Source organism: Desmodus rotundus, chromosome 5 (assembly GCF_022682495.2).
Source record: "Desmodus rotundus isolate HL8 chromosome 5, HLdesRot8A.1, whole genome shotgun sequence".
In the NCBI taxonomy this organism is placed as follows: domain Eukaryota; kingdom Metazoa; phylum Chordata; class Mammalia; order Chiroptera; family Phyllostomidae; genus Desmodus; species Desmodus rotundus.
This window is the reverse complement of record NC_071391.1, coordinates 145,467,458-145,489,150: the sequence shown is the minus strand read 5'-3', so window position 1 is coordinate 145,489,150 and position 21,693 is coordinate 145,467,458. Positions and strand designations below refer to the sequence as shown.

Sequence of the window (21,693 nt, the reverse complement as noted above, 5' to 3'; positions counted from 1 at the left end):
TTTTTATTGCTTCATCAACAATATTCTTAAGTGAGACTGGCTCTTTTTCTTTTATCATCCTGCCTGTTCTCTGTTCTCTCTCTCTCTCCCTCCCCCTGCCATGCATGTCGGTAAAGAATACAATAAATACAAGCACCGTTTCGTGTTCTGTCTTGGTAAGTGCTACGGTGCCAGAGTTTTATCTTTCATTGCTTTTGCAGCATCAGTGCAAAGTCAATACAGTGAGCAAAGCAAATCTTGCTTTGGTATTATTATAAAAATTTATTTGACCTTGCAGACAGCATCTTGGGAACTCCCCGGGGGACCATGGACCACATTTTGACAACTGCTGTTTTAATAGAAACTTCTGGTCATTACTACTTTAGTCTAATGGTGTCACTTTACAGGTGGGACTAGGTGTATGAATATTTCACCCTGGCAACTGCGTGGGGAAGATCTTTTTTAGCAGTTGGGTCCTTAACGTGCTCCAAATCATAGAGTAGAGTCTACACAATAATAAAGATGATAACGTCTCCACTTGTGACTAGGCAACCACTGCAGATGCCAACTTTTTTTTTCCATAGTGGAAAACAGGGCCTGGAATTATTTAGTTAAATGGAATAGTCATGAGTTATCTTGTACAGGAAGAGTTTAAAGAAAGGAAAAGTTGCAATAGTGAAAAAAGTAGCAGATAGAAGGGATTTCTGAGAGTTTCCAAAATGAAGGAGGGAAGAAAAGAAAAATGAGTGAAGAAAAGGGGAAACAGGGCATATAGTATATGAGGCAAGATATAAATAAAGACAAGATATAAATAAAGAAGGTAGGGATACATAACTAGCGTCCGGTTGGATTTGTAGATTTACAGAAAGTTGTCAGGAAAGCCCACATGTATAAAACACAATTTACTAAAATCAGCTTCTTATGTAAAATGTTTTAGATTTGTACAAGAGGCATTCTACAAATGCATCATCAGTGGTGGATACTGCTCAGATCCCCGTTCATGGAAGGACTCTGCTCCTGCTGTTAGAGTGTTGTTGGCAGCCAGCCTCTAGCTGTCAGGTCCTTTGGCTGCAGAGAGCTGCTTGCAGGAAGTCACCCCACGGAGGTGGGGGTATAAAGCCCCAGCCGTTCTCACTCTTCTGACTCACCATGGGACAACTCTGACAAGCGACTTCAGATCCAGGGCTCCCCTTGGGCTTGGGTGAGGCTGTGGAGAGGGGCCCACTTTCCTGCTAAATTTGCTCTCTGGCCAGTCCTGTTCCTCCCTCTCCCTCCCTCAGGGGTTTATCCCAAGGGCACTCCCTGATACACATCCTGAATGCTAAACTCTGTCTCAGAGTCTGCTTCCTGTAGATCCCAAACTGCAACGGCATCTTACTGACTTAAATATAACCAAACGTGGTGAGCCCTCCAGAGTGGAAAATCATCATCAAATTATGTGTTAACATTTCAACTCAAGCATTTCCTTATTTCTTTTTTTGAATTGCTTATACTTAGCATGATATTATCTTTAACATTTTATTTCATATAGGTTTGCAATTTCCACCTCCCCCCTACTTCTTATAGGAATCATATTGTGGAAAGATAAAAAGGTAATAGGGTAAGAAAAACAATTAGGCTGTTTGTTACCCAGACATTCAGTAAACTCACTATTTCAAGATTGGTCTAAGCAACAAGAGCGGAAATAATTGGGACATGTGATAGCGGTTTTGTTCTGAGCATTGTAACAACAGAAAGTTCTGAAGTGGTTCGATCATCAGAAGAACTGTCCATGAATGTAACAAAGAAGCTATTTAATTTTGTTAAAGCTTGAAGAGTCCAATTGTCACTTAAAACTCTTGGACATAAACAGGGTCGATAATTCTGAACATCAGGAAAGTAGGTACTTCCACCCTGTTTTCCCCTGTAGCTCCAGAAGGGGGGCTGAACAGTGTGTTTCCAGAGCAGCCCTCTCTTTTTAAACTCATCTACCAGCCAAGCCCAAGAAAACAGAGTCCATAGACATTCTGGCTGACTCTGTTACCTCCAGACCTGGGAAGCAGGTCCGTGTCAGGGTCCTGCTCTGATTTTCCCGGGATGGACACATCTCTAGGACATGACTCAGCATAGGCCACGCCCTGATTCTCACTGTGGCAGAAAAAGAGAATCGGGAAGTAATTGTCCTGACAACTTAGATCAGAAACCTACAAAAAAGATTGAGATATTGTTTTATTTTTTTCTAGGATTATCTTGACAACAGTGATCTTCGATGTGACAAAGTCAATTCAGTCGTGTTTAGCTGTTCCTTCCCGGGCCTGCACTGACGGGCCGCTGTGAACGTGGTAGATCTTATTTCAGGTAATTACTTCCACCACACATCTCAGTTTGGGAGTATGATGGTCGTCTTTTTATAAGGCAAGGTAACTGTTGGTGAGAAAAAAGAGAAAAGGTATTGAGGCTCCCCCTCCTTCCTGCATGCAAAGCCGGAACCAGAACCCTCAAACAGGCCGGTTCTGGCTCCGGCTTTGCATGGAGGAGGGGGCAGTCTCAGTCTCCACGTCTCTAAACCGAGCTGATGTGTACCACACGCGGTTGAGAAGATCAAATCAGGGAACGGGGGGAAGCACCCAGGACAGTGCTCCTACGGAGGTCTCAGTAAACACCATTCCCTGTGGGGAAAGGAGCTGCGGGCAAACACTCCATAACGGCACAGGGGCTTGATGAAGCCTCGCTCCCCTTTCCATTCCCAGTTGTGACACTGGAGATTATAACGATGCCTCTTCCCCGTCCCCTCCTCTCTTCCTCTCCAAGACAAGGAAGTAGCCATCTCAGTTCCCTTGGATTCGGAAGCTTGTGCCTCTCAGAACAGCCCAGCCCGGGGGTGCTAACTAAGGTCCGGGATGAGGGGGGTGGGGTGGGGAGCTGTGGCTCAGCCTGCGCAGCGCAGTAGGGAGGCGACCGGGAGCGGTAGGGGGGCGGGCATAGTCCATCCCAAGGGTGGAGAAGAGGGCAGGAGAAGGACGCGCGTTCCCGGGCTCGTGACCGCCGGCGGCCCAGGGAACCCTCACCCAGACATCCTCGGAGAGATGGCAGGCGTCTGGGACCCGCGCGTCCTGAGCACCCGCCACCTGCTGCTGCTGCTGGCTGCCCTGCCTCTGGCCACCCGGGGGATCAATCGAGGCGCAGCAGTCTGGACCCAGGAGAAGGTAGGGACTGCTGTTGCGCGACTGTACCTGGGCGGCTCTTGCCAGGTGCGGGGATCTGGGGCCAGGCGAGCCCCACGTAGGCAGGGAGGGAGGGAGGAGGGTCGGAGCTGCGTCCCCGGCCCAGGCAGCGGTGCCTTCTTGGGCGCCTGGAGGAGTCGGGGGTCTGCGTCCTCGCGGGGGTGCCTCTCTGGCCTTGGGGACGACTGGCAGCTGGGTGATGTCACCGGCCTCCCTTCGCCTGTGTCTGATGCGGGCACCGACAGGCGCAGGAAGTGTGTCTCGCTGGCAGTGGCCAGCAGGGAGAGCAGAGCGCAAAGCCACCGCCCACTCGGGATCCACGAGGCCAGAGGTAGCCTCACACCCGCGGCCTCGTTGCGGGACGCGCCTGGGGGTGTGCCCACGCTCCCCCCACCGCTGCATCCTAGGACACCTTGGGGACATTGACGTTTCCTTGTGTTATTATTATTTCGTTTTAGATTTTTAAGCGGGTTCCAAATCAAGGAACTTAATTGAAGACCTGCCTTACTTAATTTTTTTTTTCTCTTAAAAGTGAGTTAAATGCAATTGTCAGAGCAATGTATTTAGTTGTAGGTGAAAATTTCATATAAGGAACTTAGAATAAAAGTGCTTTGCAAGTGCCCTCTGTGTGAAGTAAGTAGTTCACAATTATTTCCCTTTCTTATGTAACAGTTTTGAAATTATGAAATTGCTAGGGACTTGTGCAAATGTTCATGGTATTGGAGTAAAATGGTATGTTCTTAAAGATACCAAGAAAGCGGCAAAGTGAAGAGATATAAATTTCGCAAGTGGTGTTGAAGAGATCTTTTAAATGCTTACAATATGCCTGTGTTTACTCACACGTTTGAAATACAGGGCACGCTAGAGAAGGCACAGGCCCTTTGACTGTGCTGGCTCCCCAACCACGTGCGTGTGTATGTGAACACACACTTCAGTTCCCTGCATTAGGCTTAATGAGGCCCTCTTACACACGCAGACCGTCAGCCACAGGGAGCTGGGTGGGGATGCAGGAAGTCAATTCCAGAATAACTTCATTATAAGAAAAATAACTTCATCGGTAGGTGTCACGTTCATTGAGCAACATCGAGGTACACACGCAAATCCCTTCCTTCGCTTGACGGTGAGTACCTTCCTGGTCAGAAATTGGGAAGAGGGCGTGAAGAACCAGAATGTGGAGCCACACCAAGTCTGTCTTCCTGATCCACCTAAATGGACCCGAGGAAGTGAGATGGGAAGTTTCAGCACGCTGCTCTGAAGGGATCATTTGTAGGCAGGTTGTACTTGTGAGTGGCAGAAGGTGCTGGATTCTTAAAGTGTTTAAACCTGCAAGAATTTAACTTTTGGGAAATGTCTTTTAAAGCGCAAGTCTCTTTTATATTTATTTTAAGAAGCTTCTAATCTCTGCTGTTTCGGGAAACTTGGATGCTTTCTGGGAAGATGGTGCAAGCAAACGAACAAATGACAAAATCAGCTGTGGCAATTCCCGATTCCTGGTCTCCTCCCTCCTTTTTCTGTAAGCCTTCCAGGTGGCCAGTAGCGTTTGCAGCCTGGGAAAGCATTAGTCACCGTTAAAATACATGCCTCCCTGCTTTCTAGGGCAGATATACTCTGCCCATGTGAGGTGTGCTGTTGGTACACTGGTCTGCCAAAAGGTGCGGCGTGGTAAATCATCGATTTTGAAATTCATTTTCTTGGCTGTGAAATAAAGGTGTGTCTCATCCAGTGGCATGTAATATGTAAAAACGGTTCAAACCTAGTTGATGGTTGTGTTCAAAAGATTGTGATTTGATTATTTGAAACTTGCAAGCAATTTCTCCATAGAAGCAATATTATGGACCTCACAGTGCCCCTGTGAGGGTGCATGTATCCCTGATTTACAGAGGAAGAGACTTGGCCACAATTACACCAGTGAACTGAAGAGCCCTCATCTCTCCTTTCCTCCTCCGCTCTCTTCTCCAGGGTAGATGAGTCCTGGCTCATGATTCAGGAACAGGGACCAACTAGGGAAGGAGTGCGGGGCTGCGGGGAGGATTGGAGGGCCAGAGGGAGAGCTTATTTACCCCTCTCTGGGTCAGGGTGGGCCTTAAATGGAATTCCAAAATAGGTCACTTGGTTTTGGAACTTTCTCTTCTCTCACTCTCTATTTCTCCCTTTCCCTAATCTCCTTTATAGAGCTTAAGTTCATTATTCCTGGGGTTAGCCCATATTCCAAAATTGCTTCTTTTGAATCCTGCCATCCCCAGTCTCCCATCTTACTACTGTCTTCCTTTAGTACAACCTTGCCAACCAGCTATTAAAAGGAATTTCATGAAATCGGTCCTCTCTTAGGTATGAAACTGTTGAGGGCTTCATTTTTTTTTTAAAGGGAAGCTGTTAGTTCCAACACATTGAAAAGTATGGCTTCTCTTGAAGTCTCCCAATTGTAAAGTTCACATGTGCTCATTTTAGAAAACTAGGAAAATACACAAAAGTCCACTAAAAAGAAAACTATTATCACCCATAATCCCACATTCAGGGATAATTGCCGTTAACCATTTTGGTGTTTTAATTTCTTCTCTCTCTCTCTCTCCCAGTTCAAATCATACTAGGGTTGGAGGGACATATTCTTGGAACAGAGCAACCACTAGGCAGGAGAGTTGTCCTCACCTAGGAGTCCTCCTTCAAGGTCAGCGCTGGCGAGCTGTTACTGCTCTCCCCAGCATTTCACATTCCTCTGCTTCTAGAGCCACATGTATTCTAAAAGTTCTTAGGGTTCCCCTTTTCCGTGGCCCTAAAAGTCCTTAGTCATCTGTCTTCCCCTCCACCTACCATGATTCTTATGGAAAGAGCAATGGAGACTTCAAGGCAGGGTCAGGGAGGTCAGGCTGGGTGTTGGGAGGGGAAAAAGCTAAAAAATATTCCATTTTGAGCTTTTACTATAGTAACTACTATGACATCCCTTTTACAAACAAGGAAACTTGCCCTAGTCGCAGCTCTTAAGTCAGGGAGCTGGAATTTGAGTTTAAATTATTCAAAGCCTGCACTGCTTTGCTTTTAGATAGATGCCCGCTTACACTGAAAGAAGATGTAACTTTATCTTATTCAGTCCCTACTCTTCCACACTGCATTTGTAATGTCAGTGGCATCCCAGCCGTTCAGTGAACGCTGGCTGGGTGGAATTTACATGTAGACACAGGTGTTAACCTGAGTGCTGTTGGGAGATTCTCATATGGGATGGAAACTGGAATTGAATCGGCTGAGCTTCTGTAATGATCTCCCTTTAATTCGATGATTTGGAACCTCAAATCCCTCTGCAAACTGAGCCAGCTCTACCAATTACGTAATTAAAACCCTCTTTGGCCTGGCACCGTGATTCGCCTGGTGGAGCTGCTTCAGGATATCTGGTTCACAATTTTTTAGCTGAAAGATTTTTGTCACCCAAAGCAGACTTATTGTCCTTTCTGCCCGGGTGAAAAGACAAGGCAGGGGCTGTCACAGAGACTCATTCTTTTGAGAATTCCTGTGCCAATAGAAAATTGGCTACGGGTCTTTGAACTGAACTGAACCTAGAATAATTTGGGCTTTTGCACTTAACTTTGGCTCAACACTATTTCTGCCTCATTTACTTGGCTCACACCTAGCCCACACTTTCTCCCCAGGTTTCTCCTCTTTTTCCTTCCTCTCATCTCCACGTAGATATTTCTATTTATTGAGTTCAGAGAATGAGTCTCCATAAAAATTGAATGAGTGCCATTTAGGTTAGAGAAGTCTAATGCTTCTCCATACAGGACTTTAATGAATAGAAGGACTTAAGTAATTAACTGTGGTTGTTTCTCCTCTCTATCCTTCACTGACTGGGAAGCTTTTCTCTCTGTGATTTCACAGAGGCATCTTTCTTCCCAGGGAGGTAGAGAGAGGGGAAGGCTTGTTATGGAAGTACATTAATTAAGTGGTTGAGCCCAAGAGACTGAGGAATCCATGCAAGACTCTGTATTCAGGAGCATCAATGGACCTGTTTGCAGAACTTACCCTTTATTTGTCTATTAAGCAGTTTTGGGGGGATATTTGTCAACTATGTTACATCTAAAATCCTGGACGGTTATTTGTTTTGTTTCTCTTTCCTTTTTTCCCCCCTGAAATCCCTTAAGAACTCTTTCAAGCCTCCATAAATTGCCCATTAAAACATGAGCTTGATTTCCTTTTACCATGGACATGACCTCATGCACAATGACCAGGTAGGCTCTGGGATGGCAAAAATGTCAATCATTAGAAAAGGAGTCACTGTTCAAACTTAGCTTTTGAAACAGTGGTTCTTGATTGTCACAATGACTGCCCTGGGCCAACCCAACTCTAAATCATCACGATCATTGACTATCAGAAATTCAAAAAGAACAAAGCTCACCAATATTGAACTATAGCATTTCCTGGTCATGTACAGCAGGTAGCCACCTGTCTCTTCTGTTTTTATAATTGCTTGTGCATTCAACTAACTTGACATTTATGATAGCAAAATGCCCATTTTACTTTATTATGTAAACACAGTCTTAGTGAAGATAGTTTTAGAAAGATGTGACTTCCTTATTTGATGAATTCACCCAATGTTTATTGAGTGCTCAATATGGGCTAGGAAAAGAGTGGAAAATAAGACAGAGTTTTGCCCTCATGGAGCTGACACCTTGTATGAAATCAGACATTAAACAAATAAAAAGTGAAGGAAGTGGCTTCTGAGCTACCACCAGGTGAAGAGGAAGGGAAAAGCCTTTGAGGATGAAGGTACCACAGATGCAAAGGCCCCAGTGGAACACAGCTTTACACTGCTTTGGGGCCTGGGAGGGTGCCAGAGTGACTGAAGCCTGGTGAGCTGGGGCAAATGGCCCTAGCTGGGGCAAGTGGCCCTGCCTGGGGCACGTGAGCCAGGAGAGACCAGATAAGCTCTTAGTTGGCTGTTGTCTAGGTTAAGTAATAATTAACCTCGTAAGTCTTCTGGTTTCTTGACATCATTTTCTTCTTTTCCCTTCTTCCATTTCCAGTGGTTTGCCTTTTAGCTTTAGCTTTCTTCTCAATGTGCTGTTTAAAAGTTAATGTGGATGAACTTTGATTGTAGAGGTACCAAGGAATTTAAAGGCTGCAGTGGCAAGTTTATTAAGAAAATGTATTTTAAAATGTTTTACCAGTAAACAAACACAAACCTTAGATGTTCAGGCACAGCATCACCATTTGGGAGTACATGGGAAGTACATAGATGAGGGAGGGAGGCAGGGCTGAACTAGCACCGGATTGGGAATCCACAGAACTGGGATCTTTCCATGGTTTACCAGTAACTCTCCTACCACTGTGGGAAAATCAGCTGGTTTCTATGAACTTCAGTTCCCACTAACGTAATCCAGGAGGTTAATCTAGATCATCTCTAGATGGTCTTTCCAGCTCTTAACCCTTTTGTGTTTGATGGAAGGCAATAGAACCAAAACTTACTGAATATTTACTCTGGCAGTTTACATGTATTAGCTCACTTAATTATAATTACCTTCCGAAGCAGATGTTATTACCTCCATTATACAGATGAGGAACTTGAGCCTTAATGAGATCAAGTGACCTCACCGGAGTTACAGCTAGTAAACGGTGAGGGGGCAGGGTTGAGAGGGTTTGTCTGAACCCACAGCCCATGCCCTTTGCATGATGATACCAAAGAGTAACACTGAGACATATCCAAGTGTAGATGAGTATAAGTAATTAGGCAATAAGCATTCTCGAATTCCACAGTTTCTCACCAGCCACATGGAGTATTTGACATGCAATGAAATACCTATGTGATTACTTTGACATATTCAGTAAACACTGGTCCCTGCAAAGACTGTATAGTAGACAAGTCTGCCTCCATTTCTGTTTTGCACTCCAAGAACTTAATATTTCTACATTGCCTTCATCATTCCCCTTAGGGAAGAAATCCCCTGTGGGGAGGAGTGATATTCCGTCACTGAGTATCTGATAAGCCTGTGATGAATGAATAATTCATCACTGCTAGTATCAGAAGTATGGGGTAATATCCAAATTACAAATTTGAATGTTATGTTTATGTATCTGTTTAAGTTTCACTTAACTAATATATCAGCGTACCTAAGAACGTGAACATTAACAGAATATTAAAATAATTTTAACTGAAGATAAAAAGCGTATTATTTATTGGGTTATGGAATCATCAAGCTCTGGCTGAAAGGAATTGTAACACAATTGTAGGTTAGAGCTATTCAAGAGAAATAAATAATGAGAAGCACATATGAAATTTAAAAATTTCTAGTAGCTATATTAAAAATGTAAAAAATGATGAAAATAATTTTGATATATTTTGTGTAACACAATAGATCAAAAATTATCATTTCTATATGTCATCACTATAAAAATTGTTAATGAGATATTTTACACCTTTTTCATATAAAATCTTTGAAATCTAGTGTGGATATTATACTTAAAGCACATCTCAATTTGACTAGCTACATTTCAAGGGCTTAATTGTCATAAGTGGCTTGTGGCTACCATATTGGACAGTCCAGTGTAGCTTAAATTCCCTTATTAGTATTTGAGGGGAATGAGAAGTTAAGGGACCTGCCTAAGGTCATACAACCTATAAAAGTCAATAAGCAACTCTGAATCCAGCTTCTCTGATTCCAAGACAGTGCTTATCTGGTAATACCACACTGTCTTTTTAAAAGCAATTATGTTAATAGAATATATTGTTTTGTTGTCTACAGTTTTTAAAATATTGAGTTTTCTTAAGAACAGGAGATCTATAATTGATATTTTAAAATCTTAGTTTTACAAGGCAATTGTACCAGGAGTTATTAAAGCTTACACAGGAAATAAGTGTTAAATATTAATTTTTAGGTTCAAACCATTATATTAATTTTGTTTTTAAAATAAGCTGCCAAAAAGTTGGTTTAATTTTCAAGATCTAAGGGGCCAATTTTTAATTTGACTAGTTTAATGTGCCTTGTATAACAAGAGCTTTCCCTTCATTTTGAGGTTGAAAACCAGTATTTTTCAATTGCGAATGTCTCAGGGTAGGTCTTAAACATATTATGAAATGATAGCTGGCTAAATAATGTTGTTTAATCCTCAGAATTATCACCAACCAGCCCTTCTGAATTCATCGTCTCTTCGGCAAGTTGCAGAAGGCACCAGCATTTCTGGAATGTGGCAAAATGACTTACGACCACTGCTGATAGAGCGGTACCCAGGATCCCCTGGAAGCTACGCTGTACGCCAGGTGGGAACGCAGCACACAAACCCAAAGGCTGTCTAATATTTGCTTTCACATGAGAGATGATATATCCAACGTTCAGAGTTATCTAATTTTTAGATCTGCATTCTAATCTTTTGTTCACCAAAATACGTAACCAAGAAAACCAAACAACTGTGAGTGAATGTCCATTTTGTTTAGTGTTACATCTTAATAAATCCATTTATTTGTGAAATCTCTGTGTGGGGTACAACATTGTCCTAAGTGTGCAACTCTTGGTCATTTCTATAACAACCCCTGGGACTCAAACACCCAACGTGAACAACTTAGACCATCCTTGCTTGACAGTTCTGGGCCAAGAGTGGGTTACTGTCCTTTCAGGCCCTCATTCCCCTTTGGGAAATTGCACCCTCCCTGGAGGAAGAGTGAAGATCAGCTGCTTTCTCCAGTGCAGTGCTTCTGAAGCGTCCTACTCTGATCCATGGCAATAAAGAAATACTTTATTTATATATTTATATTAAATATATACATATAAAATGCCATATATATATGTAGCATTTATATACACAAACATAAAGATACATATATACATATACAATGTCATATATCTATATATCTATATCTATATCTATATGGCATTTTATACACACAAACATAAGGAGCCATAAGCTGGGCTAGACCTTGAATGTTTCTTTGCCTCCGTAGTGCTCTCCACCCTGAATGACTTTCTTTTTCCTTCCCCAAACTGGTCTCATTTCAAGGGGTAGCTTGAGAGGCAGGGATAGAGACTGGCCCATTATATACTCCTCTGAGAGTACTCCACCTGCCTAACTCTTCAGGTGCCAGTGCTGTGACAGAGTGGCCCCTGCAAAGCCATCAGCACAGCTGTCGGGCCAGCCACTGTTTTACCCAGTACACGGCGTTTGCCCCTCCAGCCTAGCCCAGACAGCCACTGTCTGTTACTCCATTAGCTGCTTGCCTTCCATCCAAACAGCTCCTGCTTCCCTAAGGGATTAGATGGTGGAGGCCCAAAGAGCACCTTAGTTCTTTCTGCCTTTCAGGCAGAATAAGTAATAATGATGATGGTGGACTTTCACCAAGCACTGTTTTGAGGTCAGACACGGTATGGCATTCTTTGCGTGGATGATCTCATTCAGTCCTCACAACAATGCTACCATGTGAGTGCTACAGATTAAGACCCAAATGAATTTGCTCAAGGTTATACACTTACCAGTGGTGAGGCCGGAACGTGGACCAAAATCGGACTGCTTGACTTCTCCATCTTATTCCTGGAGAAGGGATGCTGCGGGGAGCCAGCTCGGTGGTGTGTGCTCACAAACATCTCTGGCTGTGTGTGTACTCATGCCTGAGTTGGAGAATGAGGCACATACCACTCTTTTTAATGATACTCCCTCAGCCTCATCTCCTAAGTATTTTTTTAGAAGAAGCTCTGGCCACTGATTGGGGCTTTCCAAAATCCTCAGTTCCTCATTAGAAAAAAATCTAGGTCTCTAATACTCAATTCAACCTTTTTCATTTCCCCATACCATTTGCTCCTCAGGCTGTATGTACCCAGAGACATATATAGACACTCAGAGCTGAGCTTCCTCACCTGGGACCTCTAGAAGACCATGAACCCAGCTATTGCTATTTTGACCTTTACCTAGCTTTAATAGACTATGTAGAACAAATAACATACACAGGTAGTGTTGTGATTAAAATACAAATTCATTTAAAAGTGTTACTGTAATATTTTCTATGTCAGATGAGGTGCTAACAAATGAGGAATTTATTGACAATATTTTAGAACATGTTGAGCCTAACAGGGTAGTTGTGTTAGAACTCTCACTTAAGAGGTTCAATTTTATAAGTTTTTGAGAAGAAAATCACCATGATTTTTTTTTTAAAGATTTTATTTATTCTTAGAGAGAGGGGAAGGGAAGAGGATGAGACGGAGAGAAACATCGATCGGTTGCCCTTCCCACATGCCGACAGGGACCTCTCCTGCAGCCCAGGCATGCCCCGACCAGAATAGAACAAGTGACCTTTTGCTTTGTGAGATGACGCTCAACCAACTGAGCCACGTCCGCCAGGGCTGCAGCAGGAGTTTTTAGACAGCTGCCCCCTAAGCTGTGAAAGATAAGGGGTGTCCACTTGTGATGATGAGGTAGATGGCACTTGAGTTATTATGAGGGAACTAGACTAATGACCTTTATTTGAGTTCGTACCTTTTACTCAGAACCAATTTTAAACTATAATGGTACAAAATGTTTTTTTTCTTCTGAGGCCTTTGTAAGCACTAGACTAGATTTTTTGTAATTTACAGAGTTTCAGCATTGTAACTAGACAGGATTCTCAAATCTAAAAAAATGAGGACTTGATATAAAATTAGTGAATTAACTTGTAGTTCTCAATGATGTGCATTGCTGTGGATTCCCTTTCACAGAGGAATATATGACCAAGATCCCTTCATCTGCATTTTTGTTATCTCTGATCAATGAGCCTAAAGCTGCCTATTGGATTTTTAGAATATTTGTATTTGAGGAGATAATTTATTTGTAAAATAAATAATTTGAAAGCATTAAATCGGGGGGTTAATTATTTTAGTGATTTCTAGCTGAGATAGGGAAAATATGAATTTAAAAATCAGGATGATAAATTCTCACTAAGGAGCAAGCCAGAAACTTTGTCTAAAAGAGGCAAGCTAGAAGTTTCGGGGTTAGAGTCCCCTATAATGCTCAGTGCATCAGGGAAGCTGAAAGGCATGTGTGGCCCAGTGAAGGGCCTTGGCGGGGAGAGCCCTCAGCTTGGAGACAGAGACTACTCAGTGCTGCACCCAGGGAGGAAGAGGTGCGTGAAGTCCCCAGTGGCAGGATTCAGCATCCCGACAAGGGTCTGTTTGCAAGTTTTAATGCAAATACAGCAGAATCTGCTTCCTCCAAACAGACCTGGTCTACCAATGGCATTGTTTCTCAGAACCTGGACACGAGAATTTAAGTTGATAACTTAGAGCTAGGATCATTCACTAATGTTAACCAAAATTCTCCCCCACCTCCCCCCACCCTGGAGTCATATTTGCCTTTATCTTTTTTCTCTCTTCTCCCCTCTCTCTCCCCCTCCATCTCTTCCTCTCTCTCTCTCCTGGTCTCCACCTCTATCTTTATGTCCTTTTCTATCTCTCTCTACTCAGTCTCCATCTATCTCTTCATTTCTCTCTGTCTCCATCCATTCATCCCTTTCTCTTCCCCATTTTGAAAAATAAGTATATAATAATCCAAAATAGAGCCTGCATTCTAAATTGCATTTGACTATGGCTAGCAGGCCCAGGCTTTTGCTCCCCAGAGTGAGGGAAGCACAGCAGCTTTAGACAACCCCCCCCCCCCCCGCCCCGCCAACCCCCTTCCCACCCCTCACCCCCTCAGTGCCAAGCACTCCCCACCTAGGGGCATTCTAGTGAGAAGAGCAGTCGTTTTGGGAGCCTACTCCACAGAACTGTAGTGAAAGCTTGCAGATTAAGTTTGAAAGCCAAAAGCACAACAAGGAGGGATATTTGTGATGTCATTAGATTATGCAGCCAGTTTGATTGTTTATAAAGAAATTAGTTGCTAAGACAAATAAAAAACATTTATACTGAATAAAAAAGATTATTTTAAGGCAAATTCTTTCTGGGGCATTTGCAGATGCTTTTGAGGATTTTACTGTCAGTGTAGATATCAGAAATTATCATGACTGATTTAGTAGTTGAGAAAGGAGTTTGTGTGTGAGACTTCAGCTGAGCAAAGCTAACGTATATATTCTTAAATCCCAATTCATTTTGTAAGCATGCAGTCTGCTATTGGTGCTGAAGACATTTTATGGAGCAGTTCATCATCTGGATACCAGATGTTCTGGAATACATGCCTTTTTTTGTTTTTTTTAGATGACCCCTTTTATGGAAAAAATTTTTTCCTCAAGTCTGGAGATAACTTATTTTCATATTCTGTGTCAAGTTTGTCTTAGATGCACAGTGCTTTATTTCTGTTCATACTACTAATGTTCTATACCATAAATGTTATATATTCTCATTGAGAATAATTTATAATTAAAAATAAAAATATTGTTTAAAGAATGAAAAAATATTAATTATAATTGACCCATATTTACTGATGGTCCACTGTGAGCAAAACCCAATACTCAGAACTGTGGAGAATAATAGAATAAATGAGATACAAATGATGATTTCAAAAAGATGCTAAGCATTTCTTTCTGTTATATGAAAAGACAACTTGTCAACCTGTAAGAGAAAAAGGTAAGGTACTGTGTATATGGGCTACGTAGGCCAAAGTCCACCTCACCACAGAACGCAGAAAGTGGATAGCTGGAGAATTGTGTGTTTATTTGGCTTTTGCAAGAGTGACTGTAGAGTCGCTGTTTTCCCCCCGGTTTAGTTCTCCTCTTCCTGGAAGCTTCCTGCCACGGTTTTTCCAAGGCCCTTGCCTACGTGTCATGTCACATTAGTTAGGGCAGGAGGCCACACAAGACTTGGCAAGGCTAGAAAATTTTGTATTTCCTTGGGAGAAAAAAAAACCCTCCCATTCTTTTCCACTTATTATGTTATTTGTTTATCACCTCAAGGTCCAGCCTCACTGATGTTAATTGTGGAACAGATTGCTGGTTATGCGGATGGTTAGTTTGTCACTTGACTTGAAAAAAGTGCCCTTTAAGACAACTTGCAAAGATGTAAATATTTCAAAATAAAGTCAAATAAATGGAACCCAGGGAGAAAAATGAGACAAGGGGAAAATAAAGGCAGGAAAGGGCAGATGGAGCAGTGAGGAACTCACCCGTCACTTCTCACAGTATGAATTCGAGATTCTTCAAGAAGCCCGTCCAGTCCCTGTGGTGAAGTTCCTTTTCCCTCTGCTACTTTATCTTGTCATTTGCCATGTTGCTCATAGGGCCTAAAATAACCGAGCGAGATGAGAAAATAGGTTCTTTTTTATTTTTACCAGCATACACAATAGGTCTGGACCCCCCTTGAGTTCAGAGGGGAAACTCCTTGGTAGTCACTGTGGTGCAGATTTGCTTATTGATTCTTTGAGTTGGCAGGACCTCAGGCATCCCCCAACCACCCCCTTGTGGTGGGACTCTTTACATTATCCTTAGCAGGTGAGCACCAGTGTCTTTTGTTGGTGCTCATTACGTTTGCTGGACTTGGGGCACATGCTACGCACTGGGGACCCAGAGAGCTACCACGTGCAGTGCTTGTCTTCAAAGAGCTTAGAATTGACACCAGTAGGTCCCTGTATCCCTGATTTCTCCAACATGCCCTCTTAGCTGCCTAGAAAAACTGAAAGTGTACTTCGCACACACTGAACTGGACCTCTATCTCCTGACATGTAGAAATATTCACATTAGAGGAGGGAGAAGAGTAGGATTCTATTCTTATAAAAACATACACCTGTCTGCCAAATATATGTGTTTGTGTGTTAATGTGTATTTGTATAAACAAAGGGAAGATACACATCAGACTCTTAACAATAATATCAAATAGGCAGGGGGAATATCGGGGGAGAGGGAGAGAATTACCTTTTCCTTTACACATCCTTGCTATTAATTTAAAAAGGCATGCATTGCACTACTTTGGAAGGTAGTGTATATAAATTTTAAACTATATTGGACAAACAAAACCTGTCTCAATCTTTAAATTTTGTTTTTTTGTTTTGATCAGCACATCATGCAGAGAATTCAGAGACTGCAAGCTGACTGGGTCTTGGAAGTAGACACCTTCTTGGGTCAGACACCCTATGGGTATCGGTCTTTCTCAAATATCATCAGCACCCTCAATCCCACTGCTAAACGGCATTTGGTCCTCGCCTGTCACTACGACTCCAAGTTTTTTCCCCACTGGGACAACAGGGTGTTCGTGGGAGCCACTGACTCAGCGGTGCCGTGTGCGATGATGTTGGAGCTTGCTCGTGCCTTAGACAAACAACTCCTCTCCTTGAAGGTATCTGTTTCCCTCTCATAGATTCCTGGGCTAAAACACATTAGAGTAACTCAGAGTGAATTTTAGAGTGCTTGGGGGGATGAGAGGGCCATTTTGAAATGTAGACTTTCAGTACATTTTGTATTAATTGTTTGCAAAATGGTGTGAGTTTGAGTGAATATTAATTGGCAGATTACATTATTAATCTAAGATATATGACTGTAAATTCATTAATTGGCACCTGATTTCTTAGTTTTGAATGCACACTAAATTAACTGCAAATTTCGTTGCGAAAAACGAAGACGGCGGATGGTTGGTACAGGTATCCGTGTGAGCACTCCGTTTATTTCTTCTCGTTTATGGAGCCGTGAACATCGGAACCTTCAGATCTGAGAGATGGTGGCTCTCGAGAGTGAGTAATTCAGACATATCAAGAGGAAAAGCATGAAGCAAAAATGCATTATTGTTATTATCTGTGAATCTTGGCTCAATTTTATGTAGCATAGCAGAGCTTTTGTTGTGTTCTCAGCTCAGAGTACTTCAGGGACTCTCAGATGTTATTTCAGTCTCTGTGTTCTTAAGGGTATATTGGAAAAAAAGTGCTTAACGAGATGAAGACATTTTGTTCAGATATCACTCATAACCAAGTAAACACAACAAAGCAAAACCAAAAAACTTTGTTCGCAGGCAACGAATGCCTTTTTTCCCCTCGGAGCTTTATGAAGGGGCCAGCCTTTGGTACAATGGGGATAAAGAAGTAAAAGGTTTATCTTGTAATGGAAGGAATAGAGATATTTGGTGCTATTTTTGCTGGATATGCTGAACTTGAAGAAAGCAAGAATTGTTTATAACCTCTCGGTATCCTTTTCACTGTTTTTTCATTTCATTTTGTTTTCTGAACCTTCTGTGATGTCTTTGTCCCCACCTCCACCCTGCTTTTTTTCTTTGTATGAACCCTTTTTTTAATATACAATTTTTATTACATATTTTTCCTATTGCCATTTAGTCCCCTTACGACCCTCTGCCCCCAGCATTCACTACCTTGTTGTTCATGTCCATGAGCCCTTTTTCTTTTTTTTGCTCAATCCCTCCACCCTCCAACTCTACCCTGCTTTTAACTAGTCTTCTTCCCCAGCAATTGAGTGAGAGAGTTCAGAAGCTGATATAACAGTTTCATTTTTTCATATTTTCATCCTAGTGTAAGGACATGAAATGAAGTCTGACTTAAAGGCACAGGCTGTGACGTGGCTGTGTTTTCTCTGGGGCAGCTCCTTTGCCTTTCCTTATAGCTCATACTTGCTTTTGGTAGAAAGGGCTGAATGAGTTGTTGGGTAGCATTCCCCATTAAAAAACACACTTACGTTCTCTTGCTTATCCTTGTGAATAGAGGTAAACACTGATGTAGACAATTTTTTTAAAGGGCTAGTTGTGGATACAAACATTGAGAGTAACAGATTTTTTCTTTCAGTTTAACGTAATCGGTATGAAGGAGTTATTTTAAGTTCTTCAGCTGTCATGGATGAGGTAGGTGGTGGTGGAATGTGACCTGGAGAGGACTGGAGAGTAGGCTGGATTATTGCTCCAGCTCTTTGCAGCCCTCCCCCCTCCAGTAATAAGGTTACATTCACATGTTTTGCCTTATTACTTTGCCATACCCCAGTAGCAAGTTGTACTTTATCATTCCTTGACTCTGGGCCTGGTTATTTGACATGTCTTGGCCAATGGGATGCTCATCGATGTGATGCAAGCAGAGGCTACAAATGTACTTGTGCAGTTGGGCTTGCTCCCTCCTGCTTTTGCCACCAGCAGGAGAGGGGCATGCCCTGCCAGGCCCCGCAGGAGAAGAGGCACTTGGAGCAGAGCCAACCGGGATGACTGCAGAGTGAAGCAGAGCTCCTCCAGCCCAAACCAGCCTCAATCAGCTGTCCCCCAGCTGACCACGGACCCTGGAGGGCACATGATTGTTATTTTAAGCCACTGAATTTAGGGTGGCATTAGCTGAGACAGCGTTGGATGGGGAAAGACTGCAGATATTTCACCAACTATGTTGACACAGTTGGTAATTAGTCATTTGTCGCATTGCCTTGAAGAAGGACTGGATGACCTTCCCAAATCAGACCACACAGAGAGTGAGGAATGCAGAAGTGAAGCAGGGGGCTGGGAAGGAGAGTGTGGATAAATATAAGGAGCACTTAGATATGTAGGTTTCCACCCCACACCTGGCAAATAGATGAGTACCCCACTTATGTTCTTGAGGAGAGGAGAGAATGTTTTTTTCTGAAAAAATGGAACCGGGGAGGTTCTGGATATGTGGGGACACCAGATACAAAGGAGGGCAGTGGTGAAGTACCTCACAGAAATCAAGGGGATTAGGTGAATAGGGAGGTCCCCAGCCTTTTCCCTACCTCCAGCATGAGAAAGCCAGTGGCCGCTTATCCCCAGAACATGGGAAACGGGAGGATCCTTCTCTGGAGAACATAAACCATTCCTGGGACAGTGCTGACTGGGCCCGGGCTGCCCTGAAGTGAAGCCAGCCATGTGTGTCTCTAGTCAGTGTTGTAGGACCTTATTCTTTCATGTGAATGAACACAAAGGATAGCCAGTCATTTGAGGACAGTCTCCAGCATGAAAGCAAGCAAGCAAAACAAATAATGCAAATTGAAAAATGAACTCAGAGGAAACAGAGTACAAGGAGCAGAAGATAACTTAAAGGGCACAGTTTTTAATATCCTTAGAGACATAAGAGGAGAAGTTGTATCTATAACAGATTAAGGAAACATCAGAGTCAGTTTGGTCCAATGGGAGCACATTCCCTCAGTACTTTAGTGAGGTGCAGAGAGCAAACGGTTGTATATTTTTCTCCAGCCAAGTTTAGCTGCATGAGTGCAGACACAAAAGTGGCAGAGAGTTGGACTTGGGGTTATGTTTTTGCCATGTGTGTTTGACCAAGGTGTGGGAGTTGAGTGTGCTTTCAAAGGAGTGATTAGAACGATTGGTCCCAGAATTTAAGCAGAATATGAAGTAAGGACATCATGGCGGTGAAGGACTCTGAAAAAAACAAATGATTCCATGGATTAGAGATTCCAGTGGGGCTGATGGATTGTGGAGGCCAGGTTACCCGCAGGACTGATCTGTAAGGTGGGAGTTGTCGGACAGTGGGAGTGGAAAGTCATCAGAACCCTGTTCACACTCCTAAGTTCTCCTGAAATACCGTCTCGTGCATGAAGTCTTCTTCGACACCCCAAGGATTCAACCTCTCATTCTACCCAATTCCCAGATGAGTTTCATTTTCCATTTGTGACCCTGGGCATATTTGGCCATGCTCCTGTATTTCTTTTATCTTTCCTACCCTCAACTGAAGTGTAGGTTTCTTCAAGGGGTGAAGCTGTAATTACTACTCTTCGTGTCTCTGTTGCATTCCTAGGGCAGATCCTTGAACCTAGACTCACTAGAAAAAATGCAGCCTAATAAGGGGAGAATCAAAAATGACACACAGTTGTTCGGTTGGGTTCTCTGGGATGCACAGTCTGACATGGAATTTAGCATTTAGGTCATTTCGCAGGGAGGGGCCTTGGCTCAACATCTGTGGCAGCGAAGGGAGAGAAAGGGGATTAGGCAGAAGAAGTCCAGCTGCCATGCGGGTGTAACAGCTTCAGCCAAACTCTGGGGAACTCCGGAGGTGGAGTGGGCTTTTAAAGTTCTCTGAAGAGTTAGAAAAAATGTATGACTTCTATTTTTAGGGGAAGTGGGTGAAGGTGAGATTTATACAGAGGAAGCCAATGAGAAGTGTGATGATTTTTGGAGAGGAAGTGGTACAAAATAAATTTTGGCATAGTTTTACTCACTTTTATCTTCCTTTTCTTCATTAATAGGAAAGTGTGCTATTTTTTTTTTAACCAGCCATTTTGCTATCTTTTCGCTGTTCTTTTTACCAGAACGTTTCAGACTCCAAGCCAGACCTGTCACTCCAGCTAATTTTCTTTGACGGGGAGGAGGCTTTCCTTCACTGGTCTCCTCAGGACTCTCTGTATGGGTCTCGGCACTTAGCTACGAAGATGGCATCGACCCCACACCCCCCTGGAGCAAGAGACACCAACCAACTTCACGGCATGGTTAGTCCGGGCGGTATCTGTGGCGCTGCGGCTGCAGGCGCCGCCTCACAGGAAGCCCAAACTAAAGCCAAGTAAAGACCCAAAAGTGCCACAGCATCCTTGGAGCAGAGTGTTTATAATAGAACATTCCTTGGCAGGCACTGGGTTTTTGAGGAATCCCAGAGCTAAAAAGAATGATTCTGGGTTAGCAGTTACTTACGTTTGAGCTTAATCAAAATATTATTAAATATTAAATATGTTATCAATTAAATAGGATTAAATATTATTTTACTATTTTAATTAAACTATTTTATTGATATGAAAATCAACATAAAGTTTAAAATTTAAATTAGTTTTTCAAAAATGTAAAAAGGTTTAATTACAAGAATATAAAACATCAGGTTAAGGAGATGTCAGATTCAGTTTGTGCAATGGGAGCACATTCCCCTGGTCTGTGTGGAGGTGGACAGGGTGTCCCTTCTCTGCGGCCTTGCTAGAGCCTGAGGAGTCCAGGGTCTTGGCAGATGAACTTAGAGAGGGACGTGGTATGAGGATGGGAGTGAGGAATTTCCTCAGTGGCTTCAAGGCATTGTAATGACTCCAAGTATGTATGTGACATTTTGATGTGTCTATTTTGATGTGGTCTTTTTGACATGGGGGTGGAGACATTTTGATGCTGCCTTAAAACACTGCTCTTGTTACCAAGTAATGGGTGCGATACCTGACCCCGTTTTCATCCCCATTCTTGGGCCCACACCCCAACTCCAGTTCCTCACCCTGCTCTTGAGTTCTTTCCCTACTCTGATTTTCTTCCCATATTTGACCTTTACTCAGTTGTAGGTCCTTACTAACTCCAGCTTGGGACTTCACGCCCCCCTTGAGTCTTCATTCTTCCCTGTGCCTTGATGCATCGCTGATCCTCACCCTGTGAACTGCAAGCCTATTTCTAATCCCTCCACTTATCCCAGTCCTGTGCCCTACCACCGACCTTCACCCCCTGAGTCCACATGGCCACATTAAATGTCCTCTGTGACTCTGGCACATCCCATGTTGGCATTCTTTCCATCCTATGGCCCATGGGCGGCTCATAATGGAACAGGGGAAAATGGTCAGCCCCTCATTTGTCACTTGAGCCTAAGTGGCTAAAAAGGATTCAGAAGAAGAAGAGAGATGTGGTTGATCAGTAGGAGGAACAGGAGGATATAAATATATCAGTCCAAATATAGAGTCCTCAGTGAT

General features: G+C 43.0%; 1 protein-coding gene and 1 long non-coding RNA gene across 3 annotated transcripts in view; one reads left to right on the top strand and one right to left on the bottom strand.

Moving 5' to 3' along the window:
• The window catches only part of QPCT (glutaminyl-peptide cyclotransferase), a 47,467-nt gene that overhangs the window by 18,544 nt on the left and 7,230 nt on the right, over nt 1–21,693 (top strand). Inside the window, exons 2-5 of one of the 2 annotated variants that reach the window (XM_045189343.3) lie at nt 2,202–2,316; nt 10,276–10,422; nt 16,106–16,384; nt 20,299–20,475. In XM_045189343.3, coding sequence (XP_045045278.2) covers nt 10,348–10,422; nt 16,106–16,384; nt 20,299–20,475 — 531 coding nt within the window. In that variant the 5' untranslated portion in view covers nt 2,202–2,316; nt 10,276–10,347. Of the gene's footprint in view, nt 1–2,201; nt 2,317–2,939; nt 3,165–10,275; nt 10,423–16,105; nt 16,385–20,298; nt 20,476–21,693 lie in introns of those variants that run through there. The other variant, XM_024553032.4, reaches the window with a different exon arrangement.
• Nucleotides 2,175–3,397, bottom strand: LOC123478928 (uncharacterized). Its single transcript, XR_006654344.1, has 2 exons — nt 3,192–3,397; nt 2,175–2,382 (listed from the first exon to the last, which is right to left on the bottom strand). It is a non-coding gene; the product is annotated as an uncharacterized lncRNA (long non-coding RNA).